The sequence below is a fragment of the Manacus candei genome, unplaced genomic scaffold (genome assembly GCF_025592945.1).
Source record: "Manacus candei isolate 608988 ecotype Guabito, Panama unplaced genomic scaffold, ASM2559294v1 h1tg000028l, whole genome shotgun sequence".
Classification (NCBI taxonomy): domain Eukaryota; kingdom Metazoa; phylum Chordata; class Aves; order Passeriformes; family Pipridae; genus Manacus; species Manacus candei.
In genome coordinates, this window is record NW_026138076.1 from 22,651,580 (window position 1) to 22,670,953 (window position 19,374).

The 19,374-nt window shown below is 35.5% G+C and overlaps 1 protein-coding gene and 1 long non-coding RNA gene across 3 annotated transcripts in view; one reads left to right on the top strand and one right to left on the bottom strand.

Moving 5' to 3' along the window:
- TLL1 (tolloid like 1) overlaps positions 1-19,374 on the bottom strand; it is a 132,179-nt gene that overhangs the window by 10,598 nt on the left and 102,207 nt on the right. Inside the window, exons 13-19 of one of the 2 annotated variants that reach the window (XM_051790168.1) lie at positions 18,003-18,198; positions 16,302-16,427; positions 13,765-13,925; positions 10,710-10,890; positions 6,703-6,822; positions 4,039-4,164; positions 2,594-2,721 (exon numbers count right to left, since the gene is read on the bottom strand). In XM_051790168.1, the coding sequence (XP_051646128.1) occupies positions 2,594-2,721; positions 4,039-4,164; positions 6,703-6,822; positions 10,710-10,890; positions 13,765-13,925; positions 16,302-16,427; positions 18,003-18,198 (1,038 nt within the window). The remainder of the gene's footprint in view (positions 1-2,593; positions 2,722-4,038; positions 4,165-6,702; positions 6,823-10,709; positions 10,891-13,764; positions 13,926-16,301; positions 16,428-18,002; positions 18,199-19,374) is intronic. The other variant, XM_051790167.1, reaches the window with a different exon arrangement.
- Positions 1,482-18,955, top strand: LOC127472278 (uncharacterized). Its single transcript, XR_007904945.1, has 4 exons — positions 1,482-1,584; positions 2,799-2,835; positions 8,770-8,800; positions 18,844-18,955. It is a non-coding gene; the product is annotated as an uncharacterized LOC127472278 (long non-coding RNA).

Consider the following 19,374-nt stretch of genomic DNA (forward strand, 5'->3'; position numbering starts at 1 on the left):
ACATAACTGAATAGTTGCTGTCAATAGATTTCACAAATGATCTAATACAGTTGTTAGTATAATTAAATCACATCCTGTCTTCCTGAGACAAATACTTTTGAATTCCTACCCCACCATAACTACAGTCCTCATTTTAATTGTGTCCTTAATGGGAATGGTGTTCAGAAATGTTACATACTGCTTCTGAACATCGAGCCCCTTCTATCTATACCACTCAGCTGAGTAGATATGTTGGTAGCACTTATGGATAGCTGTCTGAATGGGACACTTCAGTCTGTCTCTTATAAACATCCGGCTGATTAGGTTGTGAAAATTGGTCTCTCTGCTTCACACATTTTCAAAACCATCTTTATCTACATGTTTCATTTAAAACTTCTGAAGCACATATCTATTTTTTCATAGACTTCTTAATTGCACTAAATGCTTAACTTTAGTCTGTTCAGGAAGATACTTTTCAATGATTATCAGAGTGAGAGCAATCACAACAAAATATTAGTTTCTGTACAAACACCCCTCTCAAAAAAGGAAGCACAACCCCATAATTAATATGGATTGCTACCATGAAAGAAACAATTCTCTCCTTGTTCAGTTTGAACAAATAACCTATGACAAATAAACTTAAATACAGTGTGAAAGTCCAAGAAAAAGTATTGATCCATTGTGGAATTATGGTTAATAACATACAATACCAATACAATAATATTATTGATATGGCACCTTGCTGTACAACACAATTTAAAGATATTATACACACCGAATTTAGTAATTGACCTTACTAGTTTGCACAGAAGAGCTGATCTCAGACTCCAAATCATTGAGATATTTTTGAAAATTCTATCTGAATGTTGAAATTTTGCCTGCTGAGATTATAAGTACTGGAAAAGCTTTTACACCAACGTGTCCATGCCTATGCCTGGTTGGCTTTGGTTTATTCAGCCAGAATGCTTGCTCAGAAGTAGCAGTAGGAAGGTCGACTGAATCAAAAACCTATTTTTCACCCTTGGAATGGGCAGAACATGCACACCGCTCATTTTCCATCCCCCACCAACTCCCCAGCATAATTTAACTGTTTTTTTTTTTGGTGAGCAGGAATCAATACACAATCTCACATCAGCACCAGCACCAGTAACAGGAGTATAGTGTTTAACCCCAGCCAGCGCGCATTGCTCACTTCCCAACCAGTAGCACTGGGGGGAGAATTGAAATAGTAAAAGATAGAAAACTCATGGATTGAGATAATGACAGTTTAATAGGGGAAGCAAAAGCTGTACACACAAACAAACCAAAACAAGGAATTAATTCACTGCTTTCCATGGACAAGTAGGTGTTCAGACATCCCCAGGAGAGCAGGGACCCATTACACATAATGGTTCCTTGGGAAGACAAATGTCATCATTTCAAACATCCCCCTTCCTCTTCCTTCACCTCCATTTTACATATTGATCATGATGTCATATTGTATGGAATATCCCTTCAGTCACCTGGGGTCACCTGTTCTGGCTGTGTCTTCTCCCAGTCTTCCACGCACTCCCAGCCTCATCACTGGCATGGCAGTAGGAAAAGCAGAAAAGGCCTTGCTTCTATGTAAGTACTACTCAGCAACAAGAAAAGTAGCCCTATACTATCAACACTGTGTTCAGCATAAATCTAAAACATAGACCCCTACCAGCCACTGTGAAGAAAATTAACTCTACCCCAGCACAAGGGGTTAGAGTTTGGCTAAGGTCAGCAGTTATGAGAGTACAATATCCCTTTCATCCCTGCATCAATATTGCCTATTGTTTCTACCTCTCTGAAGTAGAGACAGCTCTCTCCTTAACTTTATTTGCTCCAAAACTGTCATAAAATCAATTTATCAAATTTTAAAATATGTAAGGCCAGCTTTTTTTGTGGCTGTTCCCTGAGTACAGAGGGACAGTGAAGGAACACTGGGACTGAGCTCAAAGTAAAAAGCCCCCTAGGTAGGACCATGCCTTCAGCTTTGTACAGAGGCTACGTAACCTCCATAGACCTGTAAAGTTCTCTGCTAGCCTGTCTTTAGCCACCAGCATTGTCCTCAGCCAGTTGGACACAAAATTCATAAATCTAATCCAGTCTGCTCTTCTACTCATGCTAAAATTTGGAGCCACTTTTAAATGAGAAATCCAGATTCTTGGGGTTTTTGCATCTTCTTTTCCTCCTCAAAAAGTACAGACCAGAAATACAAAAAGTGTGTGTTAGAGGACTGTTCATAACTCAAATTTGGCTTTTTCTGGAGTTGTTTAAATGGCCTCTGCCACATTTGTCAAAACTTTGCAGAAGTTTTATGAGTTGCAACAATAATATAGTAAAGTCTGACAGGAGGAAAAGTATTCCTCCTGCCTTCTGCTGTCCAGAATATTCCCAATCACTATAAACTTGAATGATAGCTCATGATATTGAGTAGTCCCTGTTGGCCAGAAATGGACAGGAGTCAGCAAGTTTCTAAAATAGTTTACCTCTGGGATGCAAACTGATGGTAAAGTTTAGTAACAGTTTCATATAATTGAGCAGTCATTTGAGAAGCTGGCTTGGTAGAAGAAAAGATAAAAAGGAAGAGTCACCAGAAACTCACCAGTTTGACCCTCTGCCCAGGGGTGGCACTGATTTCCCATGTGCACTCCTTTCTACTGGGATACTTGTCAGGCCAGTTGGGACTCGTGATGATACCATTGGGACTGTGGATCTTCTGTTCACACTCAGCTGTGCCAACAGTGATAGCATCAGTTAGTCTGGGATTCTGCATTCAGAAGTAGCCAAAAAAATACTATATTTTTCAGGGCACCCACTGAATGGAAAGGATCTAGAGAAAGACAGGTAAGGATGCTCTTCAGTGTGCACAGTCATGTTCTTCCCATCAGGCACACACTTAACAGCATTAACCCAGCATGCCTGCTTATTGATTGCTGTGAAAAATACACTGTTGTTTACAACAGACGGTCTTTTTTTGGAAAAAGTATTATAAAGGAATAAACATAAGAAAAATATTAAAAATGAATAAAATATTTTGATATTTCTCCCATCCTACATACAACTAATTATGTAAATCTATATGAAAAATCTTTCTACTCCAACTACAATAGAAATTTCTTGAACAATTTATTTTTTTCTATTCTTGATAATTTTCATATTGCAGCTACAGAACAATCATTTTGATTTCTTAACAACAGTTTCTATGGATATATATACAATGAGAGAACAGCTAAGACTAAACTGTATTTAAGAGGAACAGCTTAGTCATTCACATTGTAACTGAACCACTAGCACACAGAACTAAAAGAAGGCATTTTTGTATTTATTTTTTTAACAATCTCAAATTGCTTTCTAAATATCATTCTAAAACCAGTGAAAATGCAAATTATTCACAAAGGGCATGTCTTTAGTTAAATTAAATCTATGCTAGAAAACAATCTTGAGAAACTGCAGTAGCTTACATGATATTGCACACTTGAGGTTCATTTGCAGATAATCTAAATTCTATTTAAGTCCCAAAGCCTATTGTTTCTTGGAGGTAGCCACACCTCGAGGCAGCCAACAGGAAGAAAAATGCATAGGGATTTGACTGGAACTTAGATTGTCTGAATATGTCCCCTAAAATAAACCTAGAAAGGGTAGATGGTTTCAACCTGACTTTGAGGAAACTACCTGCTACTGATAGGAGTAAATGACAGCTTTACCAGACTTCTCTCCAGAAACTCTACCCCTGTGTTTAATACAGCCTTAGATAATACTCTATCAGAACTTTAAACGTTCTACATTTCATAAAACTGTTAAAAGTAGCACTCTCTGCCAATGATCCCGAGTTTTCCAAACTGCATTCCTGTGGATGTCAAACTCAGCCCACACAAATGCTGGGGATGAAGGTGATGGGAAAGGGGAGGTATGCTGGAGTGCTTAAACTAAAATGTCTAAGACCCATTACCAAGATACTTTTTCCTTTCTTCTGTTTGAAAGGAGAGCTGCAGAAAGCTTTCTGCAAGACAGTTGTGTAATCAACCATTCAAATACCTTACTACTTACCTTCTTTACAGTCGTGTTTATTTTCATGTAGCACAAATCCATTTCGGCACTGGCAAACATAACTTCCTACTGTGTTGATGCACTCATGCTGGCAGCCACCATTGTCCTTCGAACACTCATCCTTGTCTACAAAATACACAAGAAGGTCGAGTGAGCATCACAGCCAGTAGTAGACCTTTCACCAAAAAGAAAAAGGTTGAGCAGAGAGTTTGAGTCCAGAAAAGGAAAATCTATGGCACAGTCACTCTTCTCAGTAAGGCAGTTTCATGGTACTTAGTTCTAGACACTCATTGCTCAGCCTACAACCTTGCACCACAGCACAAAGAGTCTGTCTCATCTTTCTAGGAAATGAGAATTAGTTCTGAGGGAGTTCCTAAGCTTAGAACAAGGAGAGTTACCAGCTTTTACTCTTTCAAGTGGTCTAGCTGGTAAAAGTTTCATAAATATCCAAACTTTTACTTTACTTAACAATGGCATTGTAGTTTATGGACAACACATAAAGCATTCCAGCTTTACGCAAATTCCACAGTTTAATGGCGGTATGTTCAAAGGAACACAGAGGGTAAACAAGACTTTAACCTCCACATTACTAAACATGTAAAAAGAGAAGGATTTCACATCAACTTTTCTAATAAGTTTCTTTCTTTTTTCCCCAGCAGAGTGACAGTGTGCTTAACTTTGAATGAATCTGGACATTACAGAACATCAGAAAAAGAAAAACATTTCTTTAAAAAAAAAAAAAAAAGAAATTGGCATTAGTTAGTTCAAGATATACAATGTAGCATGCAGTTCTCTTTATTAACATATAATCCTTCAAAAGAGCTTTTAGTGTGTTAGAAATAAAGCAGAGAGTAGCAGAGGAAATATGACCTGTGTTAAACAGCTACAAATTCATTGCATGGAAAAAAGCCAAACTAGATTAACAGGCTGTCATTCTAACAAGAGGCCTCAGCTGCCACCCTTCTATGTCATTCAGCTGTTCCTGTTTTAGTGAGGTTGGTCCTTTTAAAAGAGGTAGACTGCTCCTAACATATATGTACACATACGTGTATATATGTATGCACATCCATATAACTATATACATATAGACACATATATATACATTCTTACATATAAAAATATGTCTATATATATATAAATACACACATGTTTTAAAAACCCTGTATTTTACACAATGTGTCATTTCAACATGCAAAAGAGAGGAAGAAAAAGAGCAAAGAAACTGTGGTCATCGAAGGGGTCTGGTTTAACAGGTTTGAAATGCAGAGCATTTACCCCCTTCAGCCTTATGTACCTTGAAAAGCAGCAAACATTGTCTTCAAACAAGGGAGCATGATATTTCAGACTTTAGTAGGTATAATAAGAATTTCTATAGATTAGAAGACACTATGGATAATTTAATTCTCTTTTCATTGTTTTACTCATGCATTTTTTCCCTGTCCTTATTGATGCTCATATTTAGTAACACGACAAAGGAAGTTTGCATTATATTTGCATATATATCATCTTCCTCTGCCAAAGTGTATGCAACTCTGCCAAAATGCAACACTTTTACCCATTGACTTGCAGGTCTTTCCATAAAAATCAGCTTTTACTTATAATACATGATGATAATGTACATTTATACATAAATTCTGCAAATCAAACCAAAGCATCCACTGCATTTTGTTCTGTAAATCTCAAATCTGTTTGTACTGAAAGTTTTTGGAAGTTTTCTGAAAATGTGAACAGATTTGAAGATTAAGAAACAGTTGAAAACATAGGTACTTCATACATTCAAAGACTTATAGTTGTCATTTTGATGATGAAAGAAGCATAAAAGCTCCACAATGCACTGCTTATGCACTTTACAATGCAAGTCCCAAACTGAGGTAGTAAATTTATGTAATTTCAAACCAAAGTTATAATCTTTCACCTTTGCAAAAGTAAGCACCATCATAAATTAATTCCACATTGCAAGTGAAGAACAGTAACAAGCAATTGAGAAATTAGAAATAATACAAACAAAAGTCTGTAATGTTTTTCCTCCTAAGAATTAGTTTGTAATTTTCCAACAAAATAAAAAAATAAAAGGAAGGCAAGTTCAAAATGCATTCAAGTTAGGCTTTCAAATACAGAGTAGGTGCATGAATTCAAAATAAAAAGCCCTGTTCATTTTCATCTTCCACCAAACCACGCAAAACATTCTGAGAAGTATTGTAGCATTAAATAAGCTTATATTCTATAAAATAATCTCTAATAAGACAAGTGCATAAAGCAAACAGTCCTATGTTGGATCTCCTCAGAAATAAAATAACGGACAGAAGGTAGAAAGGAGAAGTTTTGGAACACATTTGAACTACAATAATTACTTGTACATGGTTAATCAAGGATGCAACTGTTGAACAAGCCTTCCTCACATTCCATAACTGAGGACAGACTTTCTGTCAAATTGATTGCCCAGTTTCAAAATTCGTGAAAAAAACAATTAGTCTGCATTAGTTCCAAGAACAAATGTTTTGCTATGTAAAAACAAAGCCATTTGTTATGCTGACAGATGGAAATTAGAACCCCCAGTTTTGAATGGATACTTTCCTTCTTTTCTCATTTCAGTACTCAGAAGAGGGAAAGATCCATTCTCAACAAAATGTTAGAATGAATCATTCAGAGGACAAATGGTCGTACCTCTGAGACCCTCAGAGGCCACCAGTCTGTGATTAATACGTACTCGGCCTGAAGGGACCTGTATCAAATCCTCGCAAGATTCAAAAAGAAAAATTTTCTCTTTGCAGGCAGCTTTCTTGTCTGTGGAAAAAAATGTACCAGGATGGCACCAGAGATGAGTTTGTGCTCAAGGCCAGAAACATTCTAGCTTTCTATTTTTAATTGCTCAATGAATCATCACCCAAGAAAAAATGTCCCAACAAACCCTATTTCATCAAACATCGTGTATCTTTTGAATGATCGCGCAAAGAATCATGTTTATTTAAAACACTGAAGTAACTCTAAAACTTATGACAAAGGGAAGCAGTTTAATGACATATTATCACTGATCCTTAGGTTATCTTCTCAGAAAGATCACAGAAAAAAAATAAAGGGGGTGGGTTTTTTTAATATATATTATTAATATTATTATATTTTTGGCATTATTTTACACTGCTCTAGTCTTACAGGCCCAGCAGATTGCTAGGTCCTGCAGGGACTGACTGCTAGGTCATTGTCTTGTAACAAAAGTGGAAGAGAGAGACAGAGGAAGACAGAAAAAAAGAGAAGAATAAAACCCCAATTAGTCAAAGTTTTATTATTTATTTATTTAATTTATTTATTTTATTTATCCAATTCCAAAACTGTTTATTAAAAGTGTTAAAAAATTAATATATCATTACTTCCTAGTTTCCTCCCTTTATCCAATAAACTTGATTACAAATATACAATAGCGTCTCTGTAGATCAGCTAGATCCCTGCAACAGCTCCCAATTGAGCTTTCTTCAGAACTGTCCCATCAAATGAAAATTTTACAGAATACTGGAAAAAAAAGTTTTTCTCACTTTCCAGTAGCACCTGTCTGGCTGTTAACACTATTTTACAGCCAAAAATGTAATTACATGTTGTCTTGTATCAACACAAATACCTTACTAATGCAGGTCATCTGTTGCCCTATGTCACTGTTTGCTTTCACAGTTTATCACAGTAGGTTCCAACCACCCAAAAACTGCTTTCTGTCTTCTACGCTGGAGCTGGGCCATGCTTTCTCAGCTCTAGCTGTGGCTGCAGAATTCACCACCAAAAGAGTTACAAAAAAAAGAGAAATTCTTTGGCTGTGCTTGGGGAACATATTACAGTTCCTAATCTTCACACTAATCTGACATATCCACCTTTCTCTCTTGCTGAGCATTGCTTATGCCCTTTATTTGTGAATAGAGTGCAAGATACAGTGTTTTACTCATTACATTTTTTTCATTATATATGTCTTTATAACTCTTTACACATATTATTGTGATTTAATTAATAAAATTGGTAAATGCCTCCAGCAAGTATCTAAGCATTTCTACCCAGATATCATTCTAAAAGTATTGCCTTCTGAAGACTAATATATATGTGTATATATATATATGCGTATATATAGAGGCAAAACCCCCACATTTCATCAGCTGAAAAGTTATCAGTTACCAACTCCCAAAAGTCAAACTGCTTGAAGTCTCAGGTCTGTTCTTCATTGATATTTCAGTAGCCTATTATGCCCATATTAAGGAATTCAGGGGTAAGAAAGTCTCAGTGTTTTCTGACAGCCCTAAGGTTTTTGTCTGATGAATTATTTGGAGATGACATGCTCTTTCTAGATACTTTATGTTTGGAAGTTTGATTTGTTTCAAGCATTAAAAAATTGTCAAATATTTTCAAATGGAGAAAGGTAACTTAGCAGAATAGAATCTGCTAGAAATTAGAAAAACTGGAAGAGAATTGAGAAAAAAGAAAAATAAAATACAAAGTATTTGGACTCATATGAAACAAGAAAAGAGACTATGATAAAAATGCATTATGAAACAGTAAATTTATATGCTTACAGAATTAAGGACTATTTATATCAAATTATCTCTTTTTTTTGAAGGGAATTAGATATATACTATATCAAGGACACATCACATGTTTCTATTAATTAAAAAAACACATCAGTTCAGATTTATCCCTGACTAATTAATTTTTTCTGGTGATCAGTGATGTAATTCAAATATTTTTTTTTTCAATTACCAGGAAAATCCTGTTTTCACCTTTTGAGGGAAAGGTAAGAAAATTTTATCCAGAACTGAAAAATACAAGAGAAACAGTTCTGAAGCATTACAAGCTGATGCTTTGTACTCTATGACTTATAGTCTAGACTTTCCCCAAGATACAGCATTGGTGTGATTTCTTCCTAGAACTCATTCATAATAGTAAAAAAATCACTTAAGCAACCAATAAAATAAATAAGTACATATGTGAAGATGAACTATCACTTCAAAGAAACCCAAAATTTAACTGAATATAAATGTGTAAATGTTCAGCAAGTCCAGAAAACACAACTTCTGAACTACAGAGCTTACACAAATTACAAAGCTATCATTGCCAATCTTATGTGACATAGCTCTATAGATCTTGAAAAGATTTAACAAACTTCATTTGCAGTTTTTAGAACTTGAACATATCAATCCTTACTTCTGTAAAAAGTCAAAATATGTGACAATTATGAGGCCTATATAAAATAACTTGTTGAGTAAGCATTTCTAGGAAGTGTTTCTTCTAGGAAGAAGTTCTGTGTGCACACATGTTTTTACTACAAATAGAAGGAAACCTTGAAAGCTTCTTGTTATTGTAAACAATAAATTTAAAAGCAAAAACTGTTACTATATGTAAAGATGGATCTGTAAGACTATGATCAGAGAAATGTGACTACTAGAAAAAAAAATATACTTTAGAGAAGGTAAAATGTTTGTTAATGTCTTTGCATGAGATGAAACACCCTTTTTCATCTTTCATAATTGCTTAATAAAAATATTAAATAATAGGAAACATTCAAAGTCTAAACTGTTTGTCTTAGTTATTTTTTCCCTTTCCAAACCATCTCACTTATACATTATACTACTTATTACCTAGTCATAATGATGAGTTATTAACAGTAACCAATTAAATACCATTTCACTTCAGTTTTCATAAAATATTTTAGCAAAAAGTTGCTCATAATGGTAACATATTTTACTACATGCTAAGGATTCTCTAGATTCAGATTTTTAACTGCTATCAAAAAACCCTGGGGCACAATTCAACTCCCAAATTCTTCTATGGCACATCCAGTTTAGGGAGGGGCGCAGATGGGACTGGTTTTTTATGTTGTTTTACACAAGATAACATACCTCCCCATTTGTGTGTGTGTGTAAACACACAGGAATAGCACAAAGCAAAATTTCTCAACAAGCACTGAGTGGTATCCTGTCAGAGTCAGATTATTATATTCTAGTCTCAATGGGTAATTGCAGAGACAACTGTTGTGCAAATATTTCCTCACATCTTAAGCTTCACTCATGTCTAATTTTATTCAAGAATATACGTCCTTATATGATATAAACTTCCATCACTCTGATCTGCCTCAGTAAAACTACACTCGTAAATAAAAAGATTTTTGCAAGAGCAAGATCTTAAACTCTGTTCTTCTGCAAAACATTAAGAAGTGCAAAGTTTGGCACAAAAGTACCCATAATGTTAAACAAATGTTGTAGCACAGTGGTAATTTCCCAACAAATGGAATATATTAAGAGACCTGAGTAGAAAAAATGCAAGTGTACATAGTACGCAACTGGTATCATATTACAACTGGGATTTGAAAAAAATAGCAACAAAACTTGGGATAAAAGAAATGTAACAAAAATGCAGGAATACAGTGAACTTACTTTCTTCCTCTGTATCCCACAAAGTTTATTTGCTTCTGCTGTTATTTAAATATATATATATATTCATCTATTTTCTACAGACATTACAATTCAGAAGGGTATTTTAAGACAGAAGAAGGGTTTATGCTTATGTAAATAAAACAAATTCAAAGTTATCAGGAAAACCATAAACAAAAAGGTCAATCATTTTCAAACCAAGAGAGTGCTCGCTCCACCCAGTCAGTGGACACTCAGAGACACTCACAGGTATACAAGAGCAATTTTCTATACCTGAGAAGAAGTGTGCCTTGAAACCTTTTTTTGACACAGTGTTGTCAGATCGAAACTCAATTCGCATATTGTTGTACTGAGAGGTGATAACTTCAGGCACTTCTGTACCACAGAATTTACCGTGTAGCTTAGAATCAGAAGAAAGGCCACTACGAATCTCTACATAATCATATTTGCAAACCTGAGAAAAGAAAGGAGAGAAAAAATTTTGTCTAACCAAAATAAAAGCATGAAGTTGTTTGCAAATGTCAGAACTGTGATTGGTATATGCTGCTTAATAATACATGACTGAAAACATTTGTAAATTCTTACAAACACTCACTGACTTTATGTAAGAACATTTTAAGGTCACTAACACAAAACTATACTATGAATTACATTCAAAATTATATTTTTATAGATACTCATCTCTATTTCATGTCTAAATTTCAAGATGCTTAGTAGTATTTCTATTTAATCTAAAAAGTAAACATTCCATTGACAGTAAACTAAAATCTGGAACCATTCACCCTAAAAATTATACCTATTTGTTTGCTTTAAATGACATACCTTGAACCTACAAACTTTCTACTGTTTGCATCTCATAGATTTTTAAAAAATATTAATTTTCACTTAGAAACTTGCAAGGTTCATTTCTACCATAATGTATTTAAAACTTATGAATTTATTTACAAATATATGAATCCACACCATTAAAACAGTACATTGTTCTTAAACAGTAGCCTAGCTATAATGTCAATGCATGATACATGCCATTTTCATTAAAAGGTTAAAAATAAAGTAAAATAATGTAATAAAAAAGCCTTATGCAAGGCCTACTATTCATGATAATACTTTCAATGCATAATCCCTTGGCCAACCTAAAGCCTTCCACCCAAAAACTTCTAAGCTTCTTAGGTTCAACTATCAATCATTTAATCAAAAATGTCCCAGTTGTCTGCAATTAATAGCTTAAGAAAAAACAATGGCCAGGAGGATTCATATGGAGCTTATATTGTCCAATAAATCCAAGTTGTATTTGGTAAATCACAATTTGCAGGCAAAAAAGAATTGTCAGAGGAGCTGGAAGGGAACAATTGAAAAGGAGGTTTTGGCATTTGTTATTCTCTTTCCTTAGGAAAAATTGTCAACATTTCCAATTGCTTTTAATATAACACACCAAAGACATAGATTAAATTTATATTTTTATTGGAATAATTTTCATATATTGCAGAGTCAGAAAGTGACTAATTCAGTCGCAACTATTCTTATACAATATAAAAAACACAAAGATTCATAAAACGTGAGCTACTGATACATGCTGATTTATATTACTGGAAATAAATTCATAATAATGCATGTGATTTTCAAATACAGCTCACTACTTTTAATAAATCCCAGTAATTTCAGCAATATACTAGTGGTGAGTTTTTATGGTTTCATAGCTTTAGATCAGGTAAAGGTAATTTCAGATAGGTCTAACTTCCTCTGTACTACACTGTATTGAAAAAAATTATACAAGGTAAATGTAAAATGTAAACGTAAAATATTAAAATTGTAATAGTGGAAAAGGCATATTGGCCTTAAATGGAGCTCCTATAAGAAAAAAATAATTATAGTACTTGATAAATGTATATTTTTTTTGTCTGCACTCAGACAATATATTAGAATTTTCCAGATATTATATGTTTCTTCTGATTTTCACATCATTAGTACTACCTTTTAACAGTAAAAAGCTAAGATTTAGTAGCACAGGAGATGATCAAACTGAAGTTCTGAATGTTGAAAAACATTTAAATTTTTTGAATCTGCTTAAGTTACATGTCTTGTATGACCTTAGAAAACTGATTTAACTTCATCATACCCGAGGTGTTTTCCTTGCAAATCTTAAGTACCAGGAAAGGGCAGGGGAAAAAAAATTACGATTTGTTCAAATGGTAAATAAATTTTAATTCTCTGGAATTTTTAAGTTTTTATTACACCTCTTTCAGTTCTAGTAATAATTATAATAGGGCATGAGTGGAACATATATATCCTTGAAAGTTGGAATTTCATGGTCTTTAGAACCCACTCCAAATACTAGAGAAAAAAAAAAATCTCACATTGCTGCCTCTGCAAATAATTTTGATGTATTTTGGAGAAGGCATGTCTGGTTTGGTTCTTAGTTATAAATTAAACTGAAGCTTTTGCCCCTTTAAATCCCATGCCCAAAAGACAGGTCATCTTTATCCTAAATATGTTGTTACAAATTTGTTTAGTCAGAAATAATGTCCTGGGATTTGCATCCTTAATGCCATGTGAAGAACATGCATAGAAACTCAATGGCTACAGCACATTATGGCTGGAGTGTGACAAGGAAACTCAATGTTATGACAGAGAAGTGCCTACTAAGCAGAAAAAAAGCTTAAAAGTTGATGTTGAAACCCGTATTTTATGTTTCTCATCCAAAAGACCACTGCAACCCCTACCACTTTGTTTAAAGCTGTAAGGAGTATCCTTTACTAGATGAAGGGCTCTGCCCTGTCCCTCCTGCTACCTGGTGACAAGATCCCCCATGCCTTGGGGCTGATCAGCTCAAAAACTGCTGCTATTCTATTGTGCCTTATTTCTGGTACTGCTTGTTTTAAAATATTCCCCCACTGAGATTCTTGTGATTTAAATGCTCCCTCACTTCATTACTAACCACATCTTATGTGTATACTTTGTAGTCAGTCTGTAAAGATGATTTGGTTTCTCCAGATTTTCTTCTCTTGAATTCTTTCCAATATTCCTCAGCCCCATTTGCTCTGTTTTACTTTGTTGATAAAAAAAGTCAGCTGAGACTCAGCAGAGAACATTTTTTTAAATTTCTTGTAATGCATATACATTTAGATGATATGTAAAAGAGAGTTATTCTCTCCATGTTTGTTTTGAAAGAATCCAGAAACAGTCCCAAAATGAAAACAAGAATATCTATGCTTATTGTCAGCATATGAAAGGTCAGCAAGGGTTTTATAAGACGATATCTATTTTCAAATGCTTGCAAAACTCTTCATCATGTAACAGATTGTGCAGCTCTTTGTACACAGTTACTTACTTCGTTTCCTTCTAACTCAAAAAACTCAAACTTCATTGAAATTCGGTACTGCGTTGGGGCGACCACCTGCCACACACAGTTTTTGTTTGGAGGATACTCTTTGGGCCACCCTGGTGTGGTTATAGTCCCATTTAGCTTTGTCAGGAGTCCTCCACAAGCAGCTGTAAAATTAAAAGAGCATAATTTCTTGACTGAAACCATGTTTTACTGTAAACAGAAGCACTCTGAGAAGAATCAGTCCTCTCATTACTTATAGTGCTGTAATGCCCAGACAGACTAATCAGAATCTTGTTTTATCATTCGTGGTGCAAACAAGGAGAAAGAGACAGCCCCTATCTTGAACAGCTTGCAGGTTTGTGAACAGAGATAAGTTTCAGGATTATACAAGGCGTTATCATATTCATTCTTTTCCCTTCTCTCCAGAGACTCTGGTTATTCTCTCACAGCCTTTCCCATGCAAGTCCTCTGACCTCACCACCCTCCCCAGGACCTTGACCACCCCTCTTCTGACAGACAGACTACTTAAGATGCATTCCGCATTTCCCCAGTTTCTCTCTGACTATTGATACAGACTCAGCCTTACCTGTCTCAGCTCATATAGCTGTATATGCCTCCCATAATCTACTAGATAGGGTCACTTCTATGGAATAGCAGTCACGCACACTTCAGTCATAATTACTTTTGCTGAAGTACAGATGTTCAAGTAATAGAGAAAATGCCCCTTATTTTCAAATATATGTCAAATAGCGACAACCATACAACAGAAAAATACTGTACTATGTGAATGCAGTTCAGCTAGAAAAGGATAAACTCTTTTATCTTTTCCATCTGTGTAAATTTTTTACATAAAAAAGGAAAGTAATGGGATTTGCAGGGGCTCTTGATCACACTCTGCTACATTGATACTATTACAGCACTATGGCAGCACTGGAAATCATCCACAAATCTTTCCAAAGAGCCGGAGGGGGGAAGATCTACTCAACTGCTCTCTGCTAACACTGAATGCTTTACAAACTGGCTATTCTTATCTAGCTGATGATCTCACACACTGCATCTACTTCATCTAACACAGTTGGGAGAACTCTCCAGTTACTGTGTCAAGGCTCATTTTTTCAACTCAGACTGGCTCCTGGCTTTCCATGCAGAATGCTTCTTGGTATACATGTAAAGGTAATCTGATGGGGGTGGGTGGACTGAGACCCTGGGTCACACCATAGCGTATCAAAAAACACCAGACATAGATTTAGAGGCTGCAGTCAGATGACACAAGATGTCTCCTCAAATGATACAGTCTGGATCAGGACAAGTACTGCCAGATTTCAGGTTCTGCTTTTGAACGTTGTTCTATAGATTGTTGAGGCAATGGTGGGGAAAAAACCCCCAAACCAAAAGTTAAAGCTTTCTAATATGCTGTCATTGGGGGAGATTTGGACTAGAAGACCATCAAGCAAATTTCTTTGCTTGTTGACACTTCAGTGAAGCATAGGGCAAAGTTTCTAACTTCTACTCTGGCATCATGTGTGAATTAATACATCTAGCTCACTCCTTAAAGGCCCAAACTATAATTAGGACATAATGCTCAGTGTGACTAGATAGTGATTTTAGTTCAGCAGTCCCAAGTACTATCTATATACAGTGAGTGCCACCTGACATGGAACAATCATATATACACTTTAAGGGATAGCTCAGGGTTTTTGCTCTACAATGCACTGCAGTGCTTGAAGGGACTTTTGCTAGAGTTGCTTTACTGTTTGGGCACAAGGGAAGTATTCCTTTTCTGTTTTCTTTTTACGAGTCAAACAGATAAGCTAAGAATAAATTTGTGGTATCCCTTAATTTATTGGTGTCTATGAATAAAAATCCAACAATAATTGGTGCATAATGATCAAGAGCTTATGTTTCTTTCCTTTCATATGAAATATGCATAGAATGCAAAAGTTCAATCCTATGTTTACAGCCTTCCACTTATCAGATTTTTATTTCTCCAAATGATTATTTGAACACATTTTTCTCACCCTGAGAAGTAGAATTTGTTTCCAGCAAGAAAAGTCCACAATCTGATCAGGAGTGAGAATGGTTTCTCAGAACTTTGAGGTGGACTAATGGATCCCGCTTTTTAGACCTGCCACTTCCCAGGCACACCCCAGCCAGAGGGATTGTTAAATACTCTGATTCTGAGACAGTGGCACATTGCTGGTAATTAATTGTCTTCTTATGCACAGTGGTAGACTTTGCTTTAGTGAGTATGAATAATGTAGTAAGTAGTATGAAGTCCTGCTTTGCATTGTTCCTGATCAACTAACAGCAAAATCCGCAAAGCTAAACTGCTGACAGACATCAGATGTACATGACTGCTGCATTACTCTGCATTACAGACATTACTCTGGCACCACTACTAAAAAGGGAGCACTTGGTTTTCCAAGTTGGATTGCACAGGTCTGCCCTGCTAGGACGGAGCATATAAAATGTGTAGTATTTCATTCAAGCAATGGCACCCTGAGAGCTTAAAGAGCCCACAGAACAGCAACACACTGTACCTTCACAACTCTTTTTGTCAGGACCAAGTTCATATCCAGGATCACAGGCACACTGGTAACTGCCCAGAGTATTTACACAGCGCTGCTCACAGCCACCGTTGTCAGGTTTGGCACATTCATCTTCCTCTACCAAGACAGGGAAGAATGTAAAAATGTGTTAAATAATTACCTTCCTTGGCTGTAACTGCTGTATCAATATTAACCCAGAAAGCTGTATGCATGCCATTGTAAGGTGCACTACATAACACACTATGGTTGCTGACTAGAGGATTTTCAAATGCTTAGGAGACCCGCAATGGGAAAAATAAAAATTTGTCCTTTGTAGGGTTTGGGTGTTTTGGTTTTGGTGTTTTTTTTTTTTTTTTTTTTTTTGTGGTTTGTGGGTTTTTTTTGGGGGGGGGGGTTGTTTGTTGGTTTTTTGGGGTTTGTTTGTTCATTTGTTTTTGGTTTTTTTTGTTGTTGGGTTATTTTTGCTTTTTGGTTTTTTTAACAATGCCTACTGACAGCTGCAGAACTAATTTGTAAGCACTTTGTGGGCAGCATACAGTAATTCAGACAGCCATAATCTAAAGGTTGTATAAAGTATTGAAAGAAAGACAGAAAATCCACAGTAGGGTCACTTGAAGGGCACTTTATCTCCCACAGAATCAATCTGTGCATTATCCTGAATTCATACTCAAAAACAGATTAACAGAATCCTCAAATCCCAGGTTTTCATTCTACTGATATTAAAGGGAACAGGATGAATCAGGGCAAGGGAAGGGAAAGGAATTGTGTATTCTCTCTACTAGCTCTGAAGTATACTCATGAGATTCACTGCTAAAATATTCCTCAGATGTTAAAATATTGTTTCCTTACACCAGGACAAGTAATTTCCTAGGAATAAAACAGAGCTCCCCCTCTGATGCCTATAGCCTTCAAAGTTATAACTGTTTACACTGAAAACTGTCAGTTAGGGGAAGAAAAGCCACAGTTTGTGTCTTTTCAAAAAAGCAAAAATGTTCTTCCGATGGCATGACCTGTATTTCAGGTGTCTTCTTGGCCACACCACTGCCAGTGGCTTTAATCGTGCCATGGGCAGCACAGGATGGGAATTACACTTCCCATACACCACATGCTTCAGATATAGCTGCAGTTGTATGGCACCTTCCTCTCCCCAAAAGTCATTCAAAATTGGTGGAAGACTGTGAGATCATTGCTCACTACGACTTTTCAGCTTTTTATTTTCTTGCTTACAGAAAGTAATAAATTGATAAAGCAGCCTAATGCAGCAAATGGATCAGAAAAAACCCACATAATTTAGACAAAAAAAATCCCAAACAACAAAAAAAACCCCCTTAACAGAAAAAAATCCATTTGCAATTATAATGTTTGTATTTGATAATACAAGTCAAAAAAAGCCACTTTTTCACAAGATTAGGTATGTTTCAAAACTAAGTTGATTAACTGAACCTGAAGACAGTAGAAAGTTGCAACGGTTATGTTCCTTCATTCTTTGGATACATTTTACAAAGAGATTCAAATACCTCTATTGTTTTGTTTTGATTATATTGTATCCTCGGTAAAAAAATATGCTAGAGACTACAGAACTACTATTAGTAGAAAAAGATTGAGAAATATTTTTAATATCCTGTAATAATTTTTCTAGTACAAAAAGAAGTGATAGGCTGTTCACAAATCCCAATAAGCTTTAACATTTACCTTTAAAAAAGTTAGCTGCAAATCCTGCTTTGTTAACAGTTCCATCAGAAACAAACTTCATCCACAGGGTATTAGAGGTAGATCTAATGTCTTCTGGCTTGTCATAGCCACAAAAATGACCAATTAAAGGACTGTTTTCATTTGTTCCATCTCGAATTTCCAAGTAGTCATATGCACAGTTGTCATGTCTTTCAATCTGTAAAACATAATTATCAACGTGACCCATCTGAACCATAAATATCAAATATCAATCAGATAATAAACAGAACTGGACTTTTTCAAAGTTAAAGTTAGTATCTCTGTTTAGGGTTCAAACATCAGGAAGATGAACAAGTATCACGAACTTCTTTTAACTCTACTTGTTTTCTACAAGAAAAATTATTGAAATTTTACAAAGGACACAGCAGTCTAACTGGAAAAAAGTAACTAAAAAAGACACTCTCACCTCTAAGCTTCCTAATGTTTCGTCAAATTTCTACTCTGAGCCCAAGTCCTCTTTTCTCATGTACACTCAACAAGATTAATGGTTCAACAACTAAACAGGTCATAAATATCCACTGGTTTTGCAATACTAAAAAGCTTAATTTTTATTAATATGATAAGATTTTTAGACTCTTTCTTCATCCTCCACACAGTTACAAATTTTGCATTTGTCACTATTCACTGATGTTGCAGGGAAAATGTAAAAAATTGCTGTGCCTAAAGAGTTGGAGGCATCTGTAGGATTAGATTCAAACACACTTGTAAAATTATCAACTCTTAAGTAGTCAACAGAACAGAGGACAAAAAAAAAAAAGAGTCATAATTTTTCTGCAGCTGATGTGTCTGGTTTCCATTGCAGGATTCCTGATTTCAGGTGTCATCTTTTGACTTTCTGGGTCAATGAGTGAATCTTTTCTGTACTGATGGAGAAATCTACTGAAAATAGAACACTTGAAAATTTCCCTTCTCACTTAAACTTTCTGCTGGATGACATCCAAACACAGACTAATATGTGAGTGGGTATGTGTGCATTCTACTTGAGTAACAAACCTTGTGCTCTTTATACATAATAGTATTTGCAGAGTCAGTCAGAACGGGAATTGCACCAGTGAGGAAAGCAGTAGCAGCCCAAATACGACCCTACATGGAGCCCAGATAATTTACGATGCTTATCTTTACTGAGAGAGTATCTTTCCCAACAGAATTAAAAACCCTCATGAGCTGGGTTGTTTCACTGCCAGAATACCTTATGTCATTCATGTAATATAGCATCTTTGTTATAAAAGAATTAACTAGATCCAAGCATATTGGATCCAAGCATATTTAAGAATACTATTGTTCAACTAACTAGCTGAATCATGAGGCAAGTTTAGGAATGGAAGGGGATGGG